General features: G+C 39.0%; 2 protein-coding genes across 2 annotated transcripts; both read left to right on the top strand.

Moving 5' to 3' along the window:
• The first annotated feature begins 1,501 nt into the window (after positions 1 to 1,501).
• Positions 1,502 to 3,410, top strand: LOC110894298. Its single transcript, XM_022141504.2, has 2 exons — positions 1,502 to 2,458; positions 2,814 to 3,410. Exons 1-2 carry the CDS (start codon positions 1,567 to 1,569, stop codon positions 2,819 to 2,821), a joined length of 900 nt encoding a protein of 299 aa, XP_021997196.1. The 5' UTR covers positions 1,502 to 1,566; the 3' UTR covers positions 2,822 to 3,410.
• A 13,854-nt stretch (positions 3,411 to 17,264) lies between these two features.
• LOC110892540 lies at positions 17,265 to 18,925 on the top strand. Its single transcript, XM_022139697.1, has 2 exons — positions 17,265 to 17,773; positions 17,884 to 18,925. The coding sequence occupies exons 1-2, from the start codon at positions 17,265 to 17,267 to the stop codon at positions 18,923 to 18,925; spliced, it is 1,551 nt and encodes a 516-aa protein (XP_021995389.1).
• Positions 18,926 to 22,944: the final 4,019 nt, after the last annotated feature.

Raw genomic sequence — 22,944 nt, forward strand, 5'->3', positions numbered from 1 at the left:
AAATTGTATAAAAAAAAAGGAGAATTTAAAGGAGAATTATGGTGAATCTTACTTTAGGGATAAAACAAATTAGCTAAAGTTTATTGTTATATAATTGTCATATTTAAAAGATGGGATTTAATTACTTTTGTAATTTTCTTTATTATACTTTAATAAAAAGATGAGATGTATTCAACTAAATTTAATTTGTATGTTTAGTTATGAAAATTATGTAATATCACTTCATGTTACACATTTGATTCACCTAATTATAGGATCGTTCTGTAACATATAATATTACACACTTTTGTCATACGCTAAAACTTTATTATACAATTGGGAGAAAAATAATAGAGAGAAAATATAAATATTGTAAACTTTGCTTTCATCATTGTATTTGGAGAAAAATAATAGAGAGAGAATTTAAATATTGAAAACTTTGCTTTCATCATTAGTTTGGAGAAAAATAATAGAGACAAAATTTAAATATTGAAAAGTATGCTTTCATCATATTTGGGCTTTTATGAGTTTATATTAAGTGATTTTTTTTATATTTCTCCCGTTTAATTTGGCTTATTATGTATTTCTCTAAATAAAAAAAACAAGTACATATACCATAATAATCATAATAAAAGTACAAACTTTCAAAAAAAATGTAATCCTTACTCCATAATCAAAATTATCATGAAATACAATTAGCAATAAGGTAAAAATGCATTGAAGTTCCCCATCCCAAGAAAACAAATGTCTAAATGCATAAATTGAGATCATGCTTCTATTTGAATATCTTAAAAGAATAACATACGAATCTATGATATTCTTATCCTCTCAAAATATGCTTGAAGTTAATCATTAGTGGATGTGGATACACTACAAACCATCAAAAACTACATATTACAACATAAAATTCTTTGTTTGCAAAGATGCAAGTATATGTACATATAAGAGCATGCATACGAAGAAGACTCCAAATGATGCATCTAAAAATACACTAAATCCTTCATACTACAACCTATACATTTCAGTATCAAATAAAGGCAAGCCATGCAAGCATCTGTTGTTACAACATACTTTCCCCTTTTGGAGAAGAACGCTAAAATTGGTTGATGTGACACTAAGACCAGGGTTATTTTGTCTAATTTATGCAGCTTTTAAGTTGGGGAGATATGTAATTGATTGATAATATTAGAAATAAGAAATATGTAAATATTAATTTAATAGTTTATTAAAGATAAAATAGTCATTTAATAAGAGTTTTTAATAAAAATAAAAAATATGTAATTGTTTTCTTTTTATTTAAGGAAATACCTAATAAGTCAGATTAGAAAATATGTAAAAATCCCAAGTATTCCAAGTCTAATATGCACGAGTCAAATTCCAAGGAAACAAGAGTCCCTATATAGCATCCCTAAATAGACCAATTCATTGACATCGTCAAAGTCGACATCCCACATGGCAAACAATCATTGGACAGATCAACTATATATATATATTTAATAAAGACAGGAACACAAGTACACAACTCATCAAAACTAACGGATTACAGATCATCCGCAGCCGCCCCACCACCGTGATCTGCCGGCCGTCATGGAAATAACACAAGTCCACACCTTAAACTTCACCGGAGTCATCTCACAGTCAAAGAGAATCATCTTCTCCAGGTACACCCACTTCATCGCCTTCTCTCTTCTCTTCCTCCCTCTCTCTTTCTCTCTCATCATCAGCCCCACCCTCAGCCGCAATCTCTCCGACCAACCCTTCACCAACGACAACTCAAACAACCATCAAAAGCTTCTAACATCGTATCTTCTTTACACCCTGATCGTCCATGTCATCGCCTTATGTGCCATAGGCACGATAACCTACACCACACACCATGCTTTCTTCGGTGAGCCGGTCAACTTCTTAGACACCCTCAAGTCCCTAATCTTCTCCTTCTTCCTGCTTGTTTCGACCGCGATTGCAGCTTATGTTCTTATAGTTTTGATCACCATATGCTTCCTTTTGTTTGTTGTAGCAGTTCTTATATTAGCAAACACCTCAGGGTTTGTTATTGATTACAATTCGGTTTACATCCTGTGGTTTTCGGCAATCATGGGTGCGGTTCTGATTGCGATTATTGTATACTTTCACGTGAATTGGTCGCTGGCTTTTGTCGTTGTTGTGGTGGAATCAAAATGGGGATTTTCGCCTTTGAAGCGGAGCAAGTATTTGATTAAAGGGATGAGATTGGTTTCGTTGTTAGTTATGTTGTGTTTTGGCGTTTTTGGTGCGTTCATAGTGGGGATTTGCTCTTCATGTCTAGATGTTTTCGCGCTTAAGATGATTGGTTCGCTTGTTGTAATGATGATCTTACTTGGGATCACTGCGGCCAACACCGTGCTGTATAATTACTGCAAGGCTTTGCGGGGTGAATTGGCGCTTGAGGTTGCGGAGCCTGAGGTGTTTGTTCACGACTACGTTAATTTGCCTTCGGATGGTGAGAAGGTCTCTCATAGTGTTAGTGTTGTCGTAGCTTGATATAACTCGAACCTTCAACTTTATAGAGAGAAAGACCACTATATACACACCTTGATATCACAATATTACTACGAGACCTTTGATGCAACTCACAACTTAGTTTGGTGTCACTTGTATTTATAAGATCTTGTAATTTGTGTTAACTTTTGCATATAATTCTTTTTAGACATTGTAATTTTTGTTAACTTATGTATATAATTCTTTTAAGACACAAATATCAAATGCATTGTAATGAAGCAATAGATTCAATCTTATTAGATGTATTCATGTTGTTCAAGTATATTATAATTTATCTATAAACCTGTAACTTGCAGTAACATGATGATCCATGGAGGAAGCCAATATCTTCAAATGTAACATCCAAGGCAAATCTTACATCTTGTGGATAAAACAAGAGCATTGGCATCACGAGATGTTTACGGACCCTTCCACATTACGCTATCTCAAAGACATCAGACGGGCTACCTCATTGTCTCCTATCTTCTCAAAGAATGGTTAGTGCCCTTCATGGACAGTTGCCTCTCTCTCCTCGCCGTGTCAGCAACGTCAGTCACTCTCTTTTCCCTCTAAATTTCATGCCCGTTGTCCGTCTACCCAAAAACCTATACCTGGGTTACAAACGGCCTAAGGGATGCGCAAACTAAGATGTAGGGCTGGAAACGAACCAAACGCTCATGAACCGTTCGGCGAGAAGTTCGTTTGTATTTGTTTGTTTATTAAACAAATGAACAGGGGCAAGAAATTTCGTTCGTTTAGTTAAGTGAACGAACATGAACAAAAGGCATGCTCGTTCATTTATGTTCATGAACGTTCGTTGACATGTTTGTTTCTGTTTGATAATTCATTAGTATCTTAAGTTTTTATATTTTATTTAAATGTTCCAAAATTCCGACAACTAAAATATTTAATAAGTGTTAGTGTATTATATATTCTATTTATGAACTTTTGTTTGTTTTTTTCTGTTTCCATTTGTGTTCATAAACATTAGAATAAATTACATGTTTGTGCTCATTGTGTTCATCAACATTTGTTTTCGTTCGTTGCCTAAAATTAACAAACAAACACAAATGAACACGAACAAGTTAATTTCGTTAACAAAAGAACACGAACATAAAATGTCGTTTAGTAAATGTTCATGAACAATTCGTGAGCACATATATTTCTTAACAAACGAACAAAGTCGTGTTCATTTGGTTCGTTTGCATCCCTACTAAGATGCATTCAAGGTCTTTTGGTCGCGTTATTTTTGTTCGGATCAGTTTATTCGAATTTGAAATTATTTTTGTTACTCAACCGATCCGAATTTATGAGTGTCTAACCGTACCGAATTCAACTAATTAAACCAATTTATATAGTTTATTCGGTTCTGTTATTGAATTAAACAAGTTATTATTTGGCTTATTCGATGGAATTTGATTTGATTATCTAAATAAGCAAAATTTGTGAAACCGACAACCGATCCCAAATCTGAATTAACTATTCGGATATTGTTAAGAACCAATCTGAAAAGTGAAATAACAATTTAGGTCAGCTTTTTTTTTACGGGTACAAAATGATTTTTGGATTTTTTTTTCGGTTTTTGTTTAACAAATTCGAGTTATCCATAACACCATTACCAAGTGTTATTGATTCAAGCTGTTGACCCACTTATTGGATTATGTTATTAATAACATACGGCAACATATTTGATCTGCTAAAAGTGGTCTAAACAAATTATCTAAATTAAACCCCAAATTAAACACAACCGACAAGTGTACCGGTCAATGTAGTATAACTTAAGTAAGTCTGTGTATCGAACCCACGAGACTCTCTAATTACGTTAACTAGACTCTATAGACTTGACAGACTAATATGACTAAATTGATTTTACATTTTGAGGTTGGGGGGGGGGGGGTACTAAAAATCCTAATTAAATTAAAACAATTAAATTAAATAACTAAGACGCGACTTAAACGAAGATTGAGATCATTGATGAAGGGGTAAGGTCCCAAAAACCTCATAATAAGTGCTTGGGACCATACCACAACCTTAACTTTCAGCCTGGCACCTTACGCGGCTGCGCACTGGTCTCACAAAAAGAAAGGCCTAAAAGGCCTACAACAGTCAACACTTGCGCCTAAAGGGAACCATAAAACCTTGCGCCTCTCCTACACAAAACTAAGGATAAGAATCCAGAGTTAGATACTTCCGTTTAATATCCAGACTTGGATATTATTTGCCCAGACATGGGATTTATTCACCTGTTTTCACACGATAAGATGTCACACCAGATTACAACAGTAATCTTCTAGAAGTAATGCAATCGTGCACCACCAAGACGGTTATAACCGTCTGGACACGTGTCACTATATCAGTCGTCCCTAAGTTCACAACGAATGCATGCAAATGAAGAGTAATCTCCACTTAAGTCACTTTACACGTGGCCAATCCCTAGCCTTTGATCTAAACCACGATCCGTGTGCTATCACGTCGGATCAAGGAGTACTAACGGAAGAAAACATAACCGCTTACGGAGTTAGCATCTTCCGTCTTCTTTTCACTAACGGGTTTTCCCGCCTTTAAACGACTCCCGGCTATAAATATGAGAAAAATCAGGTATGAATACAAGTTACACACACTTCTCAAATACACCTTCTTCTTCATTACCAATACTTATTCTCACACCGGAGTCGGGTCAAGGAGAGAACCCACTTCTCCCCTTGACGAGGCTAACGGTGTTCTTTTTGCAGAATTACCGGAGAAGAAGGTCTATTAGACCTAAATCGATCGAGTGGAAACTAACCTTTTTATGCGGATTCAAACCCCCTAGATATCTCGGTTCCGACCATTTATCTAGTGTTTCTTCATTGGCGCCCACCGATTCCTCTGTTTTTTCTAGTTTTCATCTCGTTTCGATTTAGTTCTTTTCATCCTCTGTTTTGCACATGGCAGAGGATTCATTATTTCACTCATCGGATCCCCGATCCGAGTTTGAAAGGTCTACAACCAAAAACACTCAAAACAACGGTCATTCAGATAGGGAGAATTTCTCAGATCTAATCATAGAAAGATCTCCAACACATTGGTTCAACAGATGTCAAGCTGCTTTAAACACAATCGTTATACAAATCACCAGATCTGAGGTCCCAAACATCAGATCTGGTGAAAAGAGCAACATTACAATATTGGACCCACCAACACCCTGTCGGGGGGACATCCAATCTAATCGTAATATTGAGATACAATTCAGAAATAGCAGCCATCAGAAAGTTAAGCCAAAACAAATAAACATGATTCAAGGAGGTCCATCGCGAAGGACAAACAAACGAAGTTATGACCAACATTGGAGGGAACAGCAAGTCGTATTTCCCGTCGTTCCAGGAGGACCTCAGGAAGAGCGACCAGTAATTATTACTGGCATCTTCGGTCATTACCGGACAGACTATATGTTTATAGATCCGGGAAGCTCAATGGATATCATATACGAGCAGTGTTTTAAACAACTTGATCCAGACGATAAAGCACGTCTAAAACCGGTCGATTTTCCCCTCACCGGATTCTGCAATGAAGCTGTTTTCCCATTAGGGTAAATAGCTTTCCCTGTGACTTTATCGGATGGCGAACATTCACGAACAGTTACAGTCAATTTCATGGTCATGCGGGCAACATCACGTCATGATGTTCTGCTCGGAAGAAGATCACAAAGAGAGTTCAGTATGATTACATCTATCCTACACGCTGCATGTGGGTTCCCAACGGAAACCGGAGTTGTAATTCTGTACTCAAGCAAAGAAGTCATGTACGTGGACGACGAGCCACTAGCGAAGGTAGTCAAACCTTCAGCATCAAACGAACCGGAGAAATGGGTCCTGAACGAAGAATACCCAGAGCAGACCATCTCACTAGGACATGCCATTTCACCAGCAACACGAATACAACTGAAAGCACTGTTGTCCAACAACAAAGATATATTCGCTTGGTGCCCAGCAGACATGACTGGGGTTCCACGCGACATAGCGCAACATTGCCTGAATATTAAACCATCAGCGGAACCTGTTGCCCAGGCGAGGCGCAGCTTTAGCGAAGAAAAAGCGAAAGCCATGGACGAACAAGTGGTAGAGCTACTCAATGCGGGAATCTTGCGCGAAGTAAAATACCATACATGTGTCACACCCCTAATTTCCACGTGTCACCGGTGGGCCCGGTGGGGGATTAACGTGACGTAGTTGATATCATCATAGTCAAACAACACAAATTATAATGCACAGCGGAAGCAAAGATAGATTTATTTCAACTTAAAATTTATTGTAATATTCGAGTATCACAAAATGTTGAAATAGAATCCACAGGCAGAATCAAACAAAAAGGAAACTTCATTTCAACAGACTTCGTGCATCCTAAGCTTGCGAGACTTCTATGGATGCTTAAGGAGTGACCAGCCTATTACGCGTAGTACCTGCACATAGTCTTTTTGGAAAATACATCAGTTTACACTGGTAAATACAATTTAACTGACTCATTTTGAAAATGTTTAAAATTGATTTAAATGCTCGTGGCATAATACTTTTTATAACTTGGGATAATTATTTGCTTAATAATCTTGTAAAAGAATTACATGTTCGTTCTGCGTTCAGTAGCCCGGGTTCGTTCCGGGTTAAAGATTAATAGACACACCACTTAATATAATTCCGCCGCGAGACTTCTCTCGTACCGACGATTATACATGTTATACAGCACTACGGGTGTACGCCTACACCCGAGTGCTAAGGTCGTGGCCATTCTTTGAATGATGCCAAGGATATCCGGGACATGGTCATTAAGCCCCCAAAGGCGTTAAACAAACAAAACAGCATTTTCAAACGGGTTCATTTGACTGCACATAACCAAGACCGGTTAAGGTCAATTTCCCGACCAAGCGGTATTTTATATACCGTACCCCAAGCCCGTATAGGGAAAATAAGTTAAACGTATTTACCTGAGCAAGTATAAACCAAATATAACGAGTGCAAGTAGCTTTTACTGGGCTCCTAGATCTGGAAATTAAGGTTTTAATAACCTATTAGAATCCTAACGAGTCTTAAGCTTAGACCGGTTAGTTTTATATAAAGATTACGGTTTTAAACGCACAATAAGGCGAAGACCGTTTTAGAATGTGGTTTTGCCCCAACAAGCTTGTACACTTGTTTTATATGGGTAACATAATCACATTCTGGATTTTGAGACCAAAAAGATATGGTTTGACCCGTTTCGGCTAAAATGGCCAAACTAGTCACTTAAGCCGATCCGAACGCGTATAATGCGTAACGAGTAACCATAAGAGTCAAATACAAGTTTCTGAAGTCAATATGCTTAAAATATGCTGTGATATCAGAATGATACCTTTCATTATGCCCCAAATGATTATGAACCAAAACTATGCCTCAAAAGGGCGTTTTGGTCATTTCATAAGGTGAAAAAGGGTTAAAAATGATAACCTGAGTTACAGGTCTGATTAAATTAGTAAATATACTTAATTTACTAAGTTATAACAGTAGGGTATCAAATTTATGTGAAATTTATTATCTTTAACCTTACTATGTACCATAGGGGCATTTTGGTAATTTCACATGTGCCTAAAAGGTCAATTCTGGAAATTCTGAGTTCAAAACATTTGCCTACTGTTTAAAATATAAAAGTATACTAATTACATCAGTAGGTTCAAAACCTTAAGCTAAATAAGGTTCTAGTGCACACTTATGTGTTAAAAATGCCTAAAATGGCCAAACTAGTCACTTAAGCCGATCCGAACGCGTATAATGCGTAACGAGTAACCATAAGAGTCAAATACAAGTTTCTGAAGTCAATATGCTTAAAATATGCTGTGATATCAGAATGATACCTTTCATTATGCCCCAAATGATTATGAACCAAAACTATGCCTCAAAAGGGCGTTTTGGTCATTTCATAAGGTGAAAAAGGGTTAAAAATGATAACCTGAGTTACAGGTCTGATTAAATTAGTAAATATACTTAATTTACTAAGTTATAACAGTAGGGTATCAAATTTATGTGAAATTTATTATCTTTAACCTTACTATGCACCGTAGGGGCATTTTGGTAATTTCACATGTGCCTAAAAGGTCAATTCTGGAAATTCTGAGTTCAAAACATTTGCCTACTGTTTAAAATATAAAAGTATACTAATTACATCAGTAGGTTCAAACCCTTAAGCTAAATAAGGTTCTAGTGCACACTTATGTGTTAAAAATGCCTAAAAAGGCGATTTGGAGCCATTTCCGGGTTTCCTGTAAAAAGCTGATATTTTTAATATTCCAGAAGGCTCAAAGTAATTAATTTATCATAACAAATCAGTAGAAATTGGTTTGAGGTCAAAAGGATTTGTAAAACTCATTTTATGGCTAAAAAGGGTAAAACCGGCATAAACCGAATTAATCCTAGAATACTAAGTTATGCTCAGCCTAAAAATAAATAAAAATCTCCAAAAATCCCAAAATATTATTTTATAACAGTGGGTAAAAGTTTGGTATAAAAATTTGGGTTTTGATAGGCTAAACATAATTTACGCCATTTAATTAGTAAAGAAGTTCTTAATTACGCTATTGAGCATAACTCTTAATCTAGACCTCAAACTGACTTCAAATTTTGGGTGCAAGTTTATAAATCAGTAGCTAAGGTGCCTACCCTTTTACATTTTCAAAAATCCCGTTTTAAGGTCAAATGGGCATAATGGTCAACATATAAGCGATTAACGGAAACATGCATGTGAAAAGGATATCTAATGAACCAAGTTGTATAATCTCAGAGAGTTATACTAACATGTAAATAGGTTCGAAAGAAGCTCTAAGGCAATCCTAATCTTGGCTTAAACGGGCCAGAACTGAAAGTCAAAGCAGAAGTCAAACTTTGCGACTTTCGGTTCCAAACCGAGCCTAAACTGAAAATTGTCGAGTTGAACATGTTGGAACATGTTCTTACATTAATTACCAAGTTGTTTTAATGATTAAACAGGTTGCATGCATCCTACATTGTTATTTATGTATTAATTCGCAATTAACCTTTCTGTTGACTTTTTATAACAAGCTTTGACTCGACAATTAACATAGTTAGAGTGGGAAACTGGAAATACCCTTTTAAGGGTTTGTTACCCACATAATTACCTACTTAAAGGTACTTTTAATTCGGGATATTAGTGAGTAATTATGGACTAATCCCGAAGTCAAACCTTAATTACGATGGTTTGATTTTTAGCTAATTAACTAAGCTAAAAGTAATTAGAGGGGATTAAGGACACTTACAAGAGTCTTAAGAATGCTTATGAGGCCTAAGAAAGATTTGTAGTAGTCCAGGAGCTCCAGTGAAGTCTTGAACCAAAGTTGCAAATGAGCATACCAAATGTTCACAACATCAAGTTCTTATATAGTGAACCTTGAGGTCCAAGATGATGCCAAGGTAGTCTAGAGTGGTTACAAGATCACCCCAGGTGTCTCTATGATGCTATAAACTGCCTAGCAAGCCCCTGGTTTCGAAAACCATTCATTTAAGTCGGTTTAACAGGTTGAACAGGCAGCTGTCCATTTCCTGTTGCCAGCGACTGCCTTACGGACCGTAAGCTTAAGGCCTTGCGGTCCGTAAGCATCTCTTGCGGACCGTATGCTGAAACAGTTACGGTCCGTAACCGACCCTTGCTGAAATCGCCCAGGTACCCTCCTTACGGACCGTAAGACTAGGGCCTTGCGGTCCGTAACTGTTGGTCAGAAACAAAATTTTCACAAACTTCAAGTCTTGACCATGCAACCTCGTGGATTCCGAACTTCATGCTACTTTCTCAGTTGTGGGACCTATTGGCTCAGCCATTGCATGCTTGTATGTCCCTTACATGTTTCTACACTTTGGCATCTTGTAATTTCTTAAAGTGACGGACATTTCCAAGGATTTAAATCTTGGATTCTCACAAGAGTTGGTTATGCTAGTTAACCATTATTAATTTTCTTTTTCACAAGAATTCTATTCAGCATTTTAGTAGCAACATTCCCAATAATCCAAATTCCATATAAAAGACGGACTTTAGGAACGACCGGTTAATATATATATATATATATATATATATATATATATGTAAGATGTTTGTCAAACGATTTAAGGATCTTGGGATTTATAAATTTGGGTCGCTCAGAGGTATTTTAATAACATGTCGCCCTTGGGGTCGTTCAGAGGTATTTTAATAACATGACGCCCTTTTTAAATCCTACCATACATCTTTTTATTTGATCCGGTATTCCTGACACATCTGTCACACCCCCAAAATCCACCTGCGGAATATCACCGCTTGGGAGCGTGACTGACCAGGATCAAGCCACCAATCATATTGAACATGTAATTAATATCAAGTATAATAAATGCAACCAATCATTCAATACGATAGGTGTTCAAAAACATAATTATAGTATCAAGTGTAGCGGAAGCATAAGTGTGAAAACCCAATGTATATCATAGTTCAAATGTTTAAATGTTTAAACAAAACATCCACGATCCATGCTCCACAACGACCTGCTCCTCCCTGTGCAAGCTCCATGTATCTAACGACCTGCAAGGCATGTAACAGAGGATCAACAACTAGTTGAGCGAGTTCACAGTTTATAGTTCAGTAATGGCAATAGTGTAATAAGCCTTGTATTCGTTCATTAAGTCATGTATCGTATTAGTTCGTATCGCAGCCCTTCAAGGCATGTATGCGAAGGCTAGGGAAAGTTCTCAAGTATTCTAGACTAGGTATGTTTGCATCGCGGACACCCGGCACCTGTGCGAAGTTTTAATGTATAGTTCGCAGCCTTCCTAGGCATGTGTGCGAAGATTAGTCATATTATCGCAGCCAACCCTGGCATGTGTGCGAAGATCAGTCATATTATCGCAGCCAACCCCGGCGTGTGTGCGAAGATCAGTTCTATAAGCATCACTAGTCTAGCAGTATCTTAACCAGTCACCTTCCTCACCCGAGGATCATATCATTACGTTCCATTATCTAGAGAGGTACAAATAAATAAATCAATCCCATTCCCACCCTGGAAACCCCATGCCTTGGCTGTGTGAACTCACCTTGGTTTGCTCGGTATGCTAACTTACGTCCTCACAATGATCTATCAAACCCTATTGTGGTTACCAGAGACGGTCAGTTTCATGAATTCATAATTCACGTATCCAGTTACACACCTATTGCTCAGGCAATAAACAACTAGCAGATAAACATCACGTATATCATAACAAGCATAGTTCGTACTATAACACAAGTTGTAGCAAGTATCCATACCGTCACACGTTCACATTGCAAATTAGAGCCGTACACGCATGTGTTATTTTATCATATCTAACTAGTTTGGTCATCACAAGAGAATAGGACCCAAACCTGTCAACATGCAACCCAAATGATACTCACCCGTTTAGCCCAACCCAAACATAACAACCCAACCTATTCTGAAGTCCAAGCACGATTTACAAGTCTACCTTAGCATTAATGCTAGTTACCATATGAGATTATAATAATCCCCTAAGTTTCGGCCCACCAACAGAGGTGTGCGGCCCATATAAATACAATTAACCATCTACTGACTTAGTTAACATGAGACTCGTACAAGGCCTTATGCCTTTTAAATTTCGGACCAACGTACATGGTAAAGGTCGGATAAGGTGTAAGGATACAAAATTCGGACCATATGATTAGGATGTAACAAAACTCGGACAAAGGGGTATGGGGAGTTAAAGTTCGGACCAATTAAGACAATGAAACTCGGATAGAACAAGGGTGGGGGTAAAGGTCGGACTCATGCTTGTTCATTAACTGAAACTTGGACTCCATGGACTTGTTTAAAAGTCGGACATATGTATATGTCTCAATAAAAGTCGGACTTGCCATATATATTAAAAAGTCGGACCTTGATATTCCTTAACAAGGTCGGACCATGCCATCATTCATTAAAGTCGGACATTGTGCCCAATATTACAAAATTCGGACCCCCCTATGTATAAAATTCGGAACATCAAATACATATAAAATTCGGACTCCATGTTGTTAAACCAAAGAGTTCGGACATGATTACATGTTTAAAAAGATCGGACATGCATGTTTGTATTAGAAAACTCGGGACATAGGTGTATTCTTCAAGAAACTCGGACAACATTATGTAACTAAAACTCGGATCCTTCATCATATTGTAAAACTCAGACTAACAATAGCGTGTGAATTCCAAACCATGGCACAGAATCACAAGAATCCAATCAGTTACGTTCTAGCATTCATACGATCCCAGAACCCTAATTCGTACAATACATGGCACAAATCAATTCAACAAATATCATCATCATACAAGCAAATGATTTCACGACTAATCATCATCATAACACAATAATCAGAATCAATCAATAATCACAGCCTATCACATGAAGAACTAGGGTTTTAACATCAATCAATCAATCAACAATTAACATCAAACAATGATTAAACAATTACCTTGATTGATTCTAAATGGATTGGAAGATTAAACTTGTTGCAAGAGACTTGTGAATCCAAGAATGATGAGAAGATGGTTGCAGAGAGGATTAGAGAATGTGAGGGTACGTGTTTTGATTCTTGTGATGATTAGTGAATGATTAGAGAAAGAGATTAGGGTTAACTATGACTTAGATTTCACTAATTGCTCTCTACACCCTGAATTACTATATCTTACAATAGCACACCATCTCAAACAGTTTCACAGTTTCACCACCACATTCATACATTTGACAAATCTTTCATAATCAACACATATACTTAACTGAATCAAAAACGTTGCAGTTTCACAGCAAACTAATTGTGCAAGCAAACAATTAAACAATCAATAAACGTGCCATAAATGCGAACTAGAAATCTTGGAAATTCGAGTTGTCACATTATCCCCAACTTAAAAGAAATTTCGTCCCGAAATTTGGTACGCACTCACTGAGGAAGCTAGGTAAGCTGTATTGTTCACTGGTTTTCCTGGGGTGTCACATCATCCCCCCGTTGATTTGGAATTTCGTCCCGAAATTCCGCAGTAGTAGCTTCAGTCTCAGTAGTGGGTGCATTGGTTCCGAATAACTGGGGGTACTTTTCTTTCATTTGATCTTCGCGTTCCCAGGTGTACTCTGGGCCACGTTTGGAGTTCCAACGAACTCGAACAAGAGGGATTCTCTTGCTTTTGAGGACCTTAACATCCCGGTCCGTGATTTCAACTGGTTCCTCGACGAACTGCAACCGCTCGTCGATAGTGAGTTCCTTAAAAGGAATTATGTGGGTCTCATCTGACAGGCACTTCTTCATATTCGACACGTGAAACACGTTGTGAACTGCACCGAGTTCATCTGGTAGGTTTAGTCTGTAGGCTACCTTGCCTATTCTTTCAGTGATTTCGAATGGTCCCACATACCGTGGATTGAGCTTGCCTCGTTTACCAAATCTAACCACACCCTTCCAGGGTGAGACTTTTAATAAAACCAGGTCCCCGACCTGAAATTCCAACGGTTTCCTACGCTTATCCGCGTAGGCTTTCTGACGGTCGCGTGCTGCCGCCATGCATTGTCGTATCTGTGCTATTCGTTCAGTAGTGTCAACTACCATTTCTGGACCTGTAATCTGACTATCCCCCACCTCTACCCAACAGAGAGGTGACCGGCATTTACGTCCGTACATTGCCTCGAATGGAGCGGCTTGTATGCTGGTGTGGTAACTGTTATTGTATGAGAACTCCACCAAAGGAAGGTGCTTTTTCCCAGCCGTTGCCGAAATCAATAACACATGCCCGAAGCATGTCTTCAAGAGTTTGGATCGTTCGCTCAGACTGCCCATCCGTCTGAGGATGATACGCTGTGCTCAAGTCTAACCGTGAGCCGAAAGATTTGTGCATCGCTTGCCATAGCTCTGACGTGAATCGTGCATCCCGATCTGAAATGATGGAGGTGGGCACCCCGTGCCTCGAAACAACTTCTTTAAGATAAACGTCTGCGAGGGTGGAGAACTTGTCCGTTTCCTTTATAGCCAGGAAGTGTGCAGACTTGGTGAGTCGATCCACGATCACCCATATAGTATCATTCCCACGCTGGGATCTGAGTAGGCCTGTAACAAAATCCATGGAAATTTCTTCCCATTTCCATTGCGGTATCTTGGGCTGCTGAAGTAGGCCCGCTGGTTTTTGATACTCCACTTTGACTTTTGCACACGTCAAACATTTGCCGACGTAAGTTGCTATGTGGGCCTTCATGCTAGGCCACCAATATGTAGTTCTGATGTCGTGGTACATTTTATCCGAACCTGGATGTACCGAGTAGCGAGACTTATGAGCTTCATCCATCACAAGTTCTCGTAAACCGCCATATAGTGGGACCCAAATACGCCCCGTTACATAGTAGGCTTCGTCTTCCTTTTGTTCCATTCGTTGCCTCGAACCACGTAAAGCTTCAGCCTTTACGCTTTCTGGTTTCAATGCTTCCACCTGAGCATCTCGTATCTGTGCAGGAAGATCAGACTGAATAGTGAGCTGCAAGGCTCGTACACGCCTAGGTAGAGTGTCTTTTCGACTGAGAGCATCAGCCACGACATTGGCTTTGCCTGGATGGTACTTGATGGCGCATTCGTAATCATTAAGCAGTTCGACCCATCGTCGTTGACGCATGTTCAATTCCTTCTGCTTGAAAATATGCTCGAGACTCCTGTGATCGGTGTAAATAGTGCACTTGGTACCGTACAGGTATTATCGCCATATCTTAAGCGCGAAAACAACAGCTCCGCGAAAACAACAGCTCCCAGCTCTAAATCGTGCGTCGTGTAGTTCCGTTCATGAACCTTGAGTTGCTGCGAAGCGTAGGCAATAACTTTATCAAGCTGCATCAATACACAACCAAGCCCCTGTATCGATGCGTCACAGTAGACCACAAAATCATCCGTGCCCTCTGGCAGTGAGAGAATAGGTGCGCTGCATAGTCTATCCTTCAGACACTGAAAAGCCGTTTCTTGTGTATTACCCCAACGACAGGTAACACCTTTCTATGTCAACATTGTGAGCGGCTGTGCGATCTTGGAGAAGTCTTTGATGAATCGTCTGTAATACCCCGCCAACCCAAGATTTGGCGTATTTCCGTTGGTGTACGCGGTGCAGGCCAGTTCCTGATCGAATCTACCTTGGATGGATCAACATGGATCCCATCCCTGTTCACCACATGGCCTAAGAAGTGGACTTCACGAAGCCAGATGTCGCATTTAGAAAACTTGGCGTACAGTTGCTCCTTTCGAAGAAGTTCCAAGATAAGACGTGAGTGCTGCTCGTGTTCCTCCTGACTCTTGGAGTAGATCAGAATGTCGTCGATGAAGACAATGACGAACTTGTTAAGATAGGGTTTGCTTATATGAGAACGAGACCACGTAGACAAGAATCCTGGATTGTTTTTAAGGGATTACCGATTAAGTTAAGTGCACGAGTTATGGAACCAGGATCTTAAAGTACTAAACCTATTGAGAACCATCGAGGCCCCTCGACCCTTCTCAAGGAGAAACCTGTGGAACTACCTAGGCCGCTAATCTTACCGGTTATTAGACGCCTTTCCAGTTGTCTAACTATTGTGTAAGTACCCTAATGTTGACCTATTCTTTTCCAATCCTAGATCTAGGGTAGTTTGAAGTAATCAATTTGACTTGATAGACTAATAAAACCGACGGGTAAACCAAGACATGACCTTTTCCAAGGACTATCTAAAGTAATTCGCCGGGTAAGATCTACCAATAGCCCCTCACTTTCCAGGTATTAGGACTAGTAGAACACTAAGACTTAGTGAATTATTACCAATTACTTCTAGGGGTTATCGGCCGATTCTCCCTAAAGAGCTAAGGTTTTCTTATGTGATATAGACACTCACCGAAATCCTAAACCCTAATATGACTCTATGTTGTGATATAGACCGTCACTAAGAATCATATGAAGCAAATAATAACAATAAACCAATTCAAAGTACGCATACACATCAAACCATTAAATCAAACCGCTTACAAAACACAATTAATCCAAATTAATCATGTAAATAACATAACCGGTAAAAACTCTAAATTAATCCATTCATCAAAGTCTAGGCGGTTAATAAATTTAGCCAAGCATCATAAAACGTGAAAACAATTCAAAGATGTCAAAAGATGAATTCATCATGACAAGTTTCGTAAGAAAAGTCAAGCATAAAGAACTAGTAAACCCGATTAGATCTTCAAGTCTTCTTCCCCGAACTCGTACCGATGATTCCTAGGCTTCAAGATCTCCGAAAAAGCTCCAAGAATGCTCAATAAGTCGCCCTAGAAGTCCTCTAATCGAAATTAGGGTTTTTTCACGTTTAGGATGATTATATATGGCTTCCCATAAAAAACCCTTATTAAATTCGTAATAATTGCCAGCCAGAAGCTTCTGGCTGGGCGCCATAAAATCAGGGACTGGGTGGTGGGGTGCCACCTTGTTTTTCAGCTCATGTACTAACTTCAGACTCTCGCCTGGTGCCACAGACTTCCTTAGTGGGTGATGGGGTGCCAGAGAGTGATTTTTCAGCTCTTTAGCTCTATTTCAACTCCTCGACCTTTCCAACATGCTTCAAGACTTGACACTTCAATATTTTTACTCGTTTTACTCGCTTTCTCGCATATTTGAACATCAAGACCTGCGAAACACGATTTAATTAATAGCATGCATATTCTAACGAAAATCAAAACTAAATATAACGAAAACTATACAAACTTTACACGAATAAAAGATGTATTTTGCAATACATCAGCATGGAAGAAGGAAAATTTCTGGGCTTCATAGTCACAAGAGAGGGCTTCAAAGTAAACCCAGAAAATGTAAGGCTATCCAGCAAATGCCCTCACCCGCAACAATAAAAGAAATGCAAAGACTCACCGGACGCTTAGCAGCCTTGAACAGATTCTTGGCTAATCATGCGGCTAAATCTTATCCATTTATCAGTACGCTACGAAACTGCGGGAAGAAAACCCCCTTTCAATGGACACCTGAATCAGAAGCAGCATTCAAACAAATGAAAGAATGTTTAATTCAGCTACCAATGTTGACTGCGCCAAAAGAAAAAGAGCCACTAATCTTATACCTATCAGCCGCGGAAGTAGCAGTATTAATGGTGGAACGAGAAAACGTCCAGACTCCAATTTACTATATCAGCAAAATGCTCACCGGCCCAGAAACTCGTTACTCGATGATAGAGAAATTGGTTCTAGCACTAGTGCACGCATCCCGACGTTTGCGCAGGTATTTCTCGGGCCACGTCATCACGGTTCTCACAAATTATCATTTAGGCCAAATCTTATAAAAACCCGATGTGGCGGGAAGATTGGCTAAATGGGCCATTGAGCTGGGAGGATACAATATCTTCTACAAGCCAAACCAGCAATCAAAGGGCAAGTTCTAGCAGACTTCGCTACTGAAGTGCCCATCGATAAAGTACAAGAATGCGAGGCAATCCAGAACCCTACACCTGTTTTCAACGACAGAGTCTGGACCTTACACACAGATGGCGCTTCCAATGATGACGGAGCAGGAGCAGGCCTCCGATTGGTCAGTCCGGACAATCACGAGCTCACATATGCCATACGCTTAGACTTCCAAAGTACCAACAATGAAGCAGAATACGAAGCATTCTTAGCAGGCCTTCGTCTAGTGCTCAAAATGGGGGCAAGAAACCTTGAGGCCAACGTTGATTCAAAACTAGTAGCCGAGCAAGTTAATGGTCACTACGATGCAAAAGGAGAAGCTATGGCATTATATCTTGAACAAGCACGGATGTTAATCAGCCAATTCCAGACATTCAGGGTTAACCATATAAATAGAAGCGAAAATAAGCACGCAGACGCGCTTAGCAAATTGGCCGCTACCAGCTTCAAGCACTTAGCAAAAGAAGTGCGCATAGAGGTACTGTCTAATCCATCGATCCATCTCAAGCAAGTAAACATTATAGAGGTCGGTAACCCATCCTGGATGTCTCCGATCATCTTATACCTACAACACGGGAAACTTCCGGAAGGAAAAGCAGAAGCCCGAAAACTCCAACACAAAGTGATAAATTACGAAATGGCGGATGACGTCCTTTACCGAAAGTCATTCATGGGACCATTATTACGTTATGTCGATAAAACAGATGCTCAATACCTGGTCAGAGAAATCCATGGAGGTTTATGTGGAATACACGCGGGACCGCGCATGGTCGTGGCAAAAATAATGAACGCCGGATACTACTGGCCAGAAATGCATATGGACGCAGTTGATTTATTAAGAAGATGCGCAGCCTGTCAACGCCATGCACCAAAGACACTCCGACCAAAAAATCCGCTAGTACCTGTCACATCCGCCTGGCCATTCCAACAATGGGGCATCGATCTTGTTGGCCCATTTCCAGTTGTCTAATTATTGTGTAAGTACCCTAATTCTTTTCCAATCCTAGATCTAGGGTAGTTTGAAGTAATCAATTTGACTTGATAGACTAATAAAACCGACGGGTAAACCAAGACATGACCTTTTCCAAGGACTATCTAAAGCAATTCGCCGGGTAAGACCTACCAATAGCCCCTCACTTTCCAGGTATTAGGACTAGTAGAACACTAAGACTTAGTGAATTATTACCAATTACTTCTAGGGGTTATCAGCTGATTCTCCCTAAAGAGCTAAGGTTTTCTTATGTGATATAGACACTCAGCGAAATCCTAAACCCTAATATGACTCTATGTTGTGATATAGACCGTCACTAAGAATCATATGAAGCAAATAATAACAATAAACCAATTCAAAGTACGCATACACATCAAACCATTAAATCAAACCGCTTACAAAACACAATTAATCCAAATTAATCATGCAAATAACATAACCGGTAAAAACTCTAAATTAATCCATTCATCAAAGTCTAGGCGGTTAATAAATTTAGCCAAGAATCATAAAACGTGAAAACAATTCAAAGATGTCAAAACATGAATTCATCATGACAAGTTTCGTAAGAAAAGTCAAGCATAAAGAACTAGTAAACCCGATTAGATCTTCAAGTCTTCTTCCCCGAACTCGTACCGATGATTCCTAGGCTTCAAGATCTCCGAAAAAGCTCCAAGAATGCTCAATAAGTCGCCCTAGAAGTCCTCTAATCGAAATTAGGGTGATATGCTGTTGAGACCCGGTGATAGACCCCATACCTTGTTAATATTTTTTCGAGTTGATGATTGCAAAAATGGGTACCTCTATCACTTATTAAAGCCTTTGGTGTCCCGAAGCGAGAAAACAGTTTTTTTCAGAAATTTTACCACTACTCTTCCATCATTTGTTGGAAGAGCCTCGGCCTCTGCCCATTTAGACAAGTAATCGACTGCCACAAGTATATATTTGTTTCCCTTTGAAGGTGGGAAAGGTCCCATGAAATCGAGTCCCCACACATCGAAGATTTCACAAACGAGAATGCCATTTTGAGGCATTTCGTGTTTGGAAGAAATATTACCTGATCTCTGGCAGGCATCACATGTCTTCACAAGGTTTTGTGCATCCTTGTAAATGGTTGGCCAGTAAAATCCTGAGTCAAATACCTTTCGTGCGGTACTTGCGGCACCGTGATGTCCTCCGTATGGACCTTCATGACAATGACGGAGAATTCTTCGTGCTTCATTACCATGGACGCACCTTCGGATGAGCTGGTTGGCACACATTTTGAAAAGATAGGGATCTTCCCAAAAGTAATGCTTTACATCAGCAAAGAATTTCTTTCTTTGATGATGTGGCCATCCCTTGGTGACTATACCGCTAGCTAGAAAATTAGCGTAGTCGGCATACCATGGCTCTTGTCTACTCTCCATCATTTCCAAGGATTCTGTGGGAAATTTCTCGTTGATTTGCTCGTCTCTGGTCGTTTCCAAAGCTGGGTCTTCTAAGCGTGAGAGATGATCTGCAGCAGTGTTTTCTGCTCCTCTTTTGTCCTTGATTTCGATGTCGAATTCTTGGAGGAGTAGAATCCATCTGATCAAACGGGGTTTTGCATCTTGCTTCTTGAAAAGGTACCTGATGGCTGCGTGGTCTGTATAAACTACAGTTTTAGAAAGAACAAGATAAGAACGAAATTTATCAAAAGCAAACACCCACTGCTAGTAATTCTTTTTCTGTAGTTGTATAATTTTCTTGTGCATCATTAAGAGTTTTACTAGCATAATAGATTGGGTGGAAATGCCTTTCTTTTCTTTGTCCCAAGACTGCTCCAACAGCAAAGTCACTTGCATCACACATGATTTCGAAAGGAAATTTCCAATCCGGCGCTATCATGATAGGTGCATTGACTAGCATTTCCTTGAGGGTTAGAAATGCTTGATTGCATTCCTTGTCAAAGATGAAGGGTGCATCTTTTTCAAGTAATTTTGTTAGAGGCCTTGAAATTTTTGAAAAGTCCTTGATAAACCTTCTATAAAATCCGGCATGCCCTAGGAAACTTCTGATTGCTCTTACGGAGGATGGAGGAGGTAATCGAGAAATAGTATCTATTTTTGCTCGATCAACTTCCATTCCTTCGCTTGAGATTTTGTGACCGAGTACTATTCCCTCTGTTACCATGAAATGGCATTTTTCCCAGTTAAGGGCGAGGTTAGTTTCCTCACATCAGGATAGCATTCGTTCAAGATTATCGAGGCATTGGTCATATGAGTCTCCAAAGATGGAAAAGTCGTCCATGAAGAATTCCATTGTCTTTTCTATCATATCATGGAAAATGGCCACCATACAACGTTGGAATGTTGCAGGCGCATTACATAGACCGAATGGCATGCGTCGATATGCGAAAGTTCCGTAGGGACATGTGAAAGTTGTTTTCTCTTGGTCTTCTGGTGCTATCGGTATTTGAAAGTAACCTGAAAAACCATCTAAGAAATAAAATTTATGACCAGATAATCGTTCTAACATTTGATCAATGAAGGGTAAAGGAAAGTGGTCTTTCCTTGTTGCTTCATTTAATCGCCTATAATCTATACAAACTCTCCATCCTGTGACGGTTCTCGTTGGTATTAATTCATTTTTCTCATTAGTTATTACCGTCATACCTCCTTTTTTCGGGACTACTTGAACTGGACTTACCCACGGGCTATCGGAGATAGAGTAGATTAGTCCGGCGTCAAGCAGCTTGATGACTTCATTTTTAACCACCTCTTGAACATTGGGGTTCACTCTTCGTTGTGGTTGAATTACCGTTTTGTAGTCATCATTCATTAAAATTTTGTGCGTGCACATGGAAGGGCTTATTCCTTTAATATCTACAAGCTTCCAAGCGATCGCGTTTTTGTGTTTTTAAGTAGATTAACTAATTTCTCTTTTTCTACGTTACTTAATTTAGATGAAATAATTACAGGTAAACTACCATCCTTGCCTAGAAAAGCATATTCCAAACCTTTTGGGAGTTCTTTGAGCTGAATGGATGGGTCTTTAGAAGACACCTTATTTTGTGGCTCATCTAGATTAAGAACCTTAAAGGTTTGTTCTATGGCTATCTCTTATTCGACAAAGTGGTCTTCTTCGTTAGTTGTATCGGGTGGTTCAGCTTCATCTTCAATTAGAGGGTCATTATTGCCAAAAGGATATTTCATTGAACGCTCAAGATCTATGCTCCTTTTGAATGCCCCTAATTGGAGAGGTAGATTGTTGAATTTCCGGTTTTTCAATGCTTTATGAGTTTTTACAAAAGGTTTTCCCAAGACTAGAGGGGCGTCATCAAGGATGACAAAGTCGGTTGGGATTACAAATTGATTTGTGTGAACCAAAACATCTTCAACTACACCGGTTGATTTTATAACTTTCCGATCGGATAGAAAAATGGGAATTTGAAGTGGAGTAAAATCACTAATACTTAATTTTTCAAAAATGTAGTTAGGCATTATGTTAACACAAAGATCCTTATCAATGGTGATGTTACTAATAAATGAATTTTGAAAGAAACATGGAACCGGTGTAATGTTAATTTCAAAAGGGTCTTCTTTTATTAGCGAAGTTTGATCATTAGTTAACTTAACACTTACTAGTTCTTTGATTTTGGCACTAGTGTTTAACTCTTTTAAAAACTTAGCATGAGGGGTTACTAAACAATGATTTTCGAAAGTTGGTGACAAGAGATTAATTTCTTCAAAATTAGACTCTTCATGAATTTTAACATTATCGGACTCACCTTTTTCATTGTTTAACTCATGTGTCGGTTTTTCACTTTCTTGTTCTTCCATTTTTACATTTTCAACTATCTCTACGTTATTATTACTATTCAATTCTTCTCTTGCGCGGGATTCCTCTTCCCTTGCGCGAGATTCTTTCATGTAACGTTCGATAGTTTTAATGTGTTCTAATATCCTATTGGTCACTTCGGTGAGAGAAAAAGAATTTGGATCCTCAAAGCTTGAATCCGGTTGTTCGATCCTTGGCTC

The sequence above is a fragment of the Helianthus annuus genome, chromosome 12 (genome assembly GCF_002127325.2).
Source record: "Helianthus annuus cultivar XRQ/B chromosome 12, HanXRQr2.0-SUNRISE, whole genome shotgun sequence".
Classification (NCBI taxonomy): domain Eukaryota; kingdom Viridiplantae; phylum Streptophyta; class Magnoliopsida; order Asterales; family Asteraceae; genus Helianthus; species Helianthus annuus.

Excerpts from the sequence above, each read along its gene's own strand:
- LOC110892540 (XM_022139697.1), top strand. The coding sequence starts at position 17,265 with ATGTATTTTGCAATACATCAGCATGGAAGAAGGAAAATTTCTGGGCTT. Across the intron at positions 17,774-17,883 it reads GCATCCCGACGTTTGCGCAG|GATACAATATCTTCTACAAG; the intron begins GTATTTCTCGGG and ends TTGAGCTGGGAG.
- LOC110894298 (XM_022141504.2), top strand. The coding sequence starts at position 1,567 with ATGGAAATAACACAAGTCCACACCTTAAACTTCACCGGAGTCATCTCA.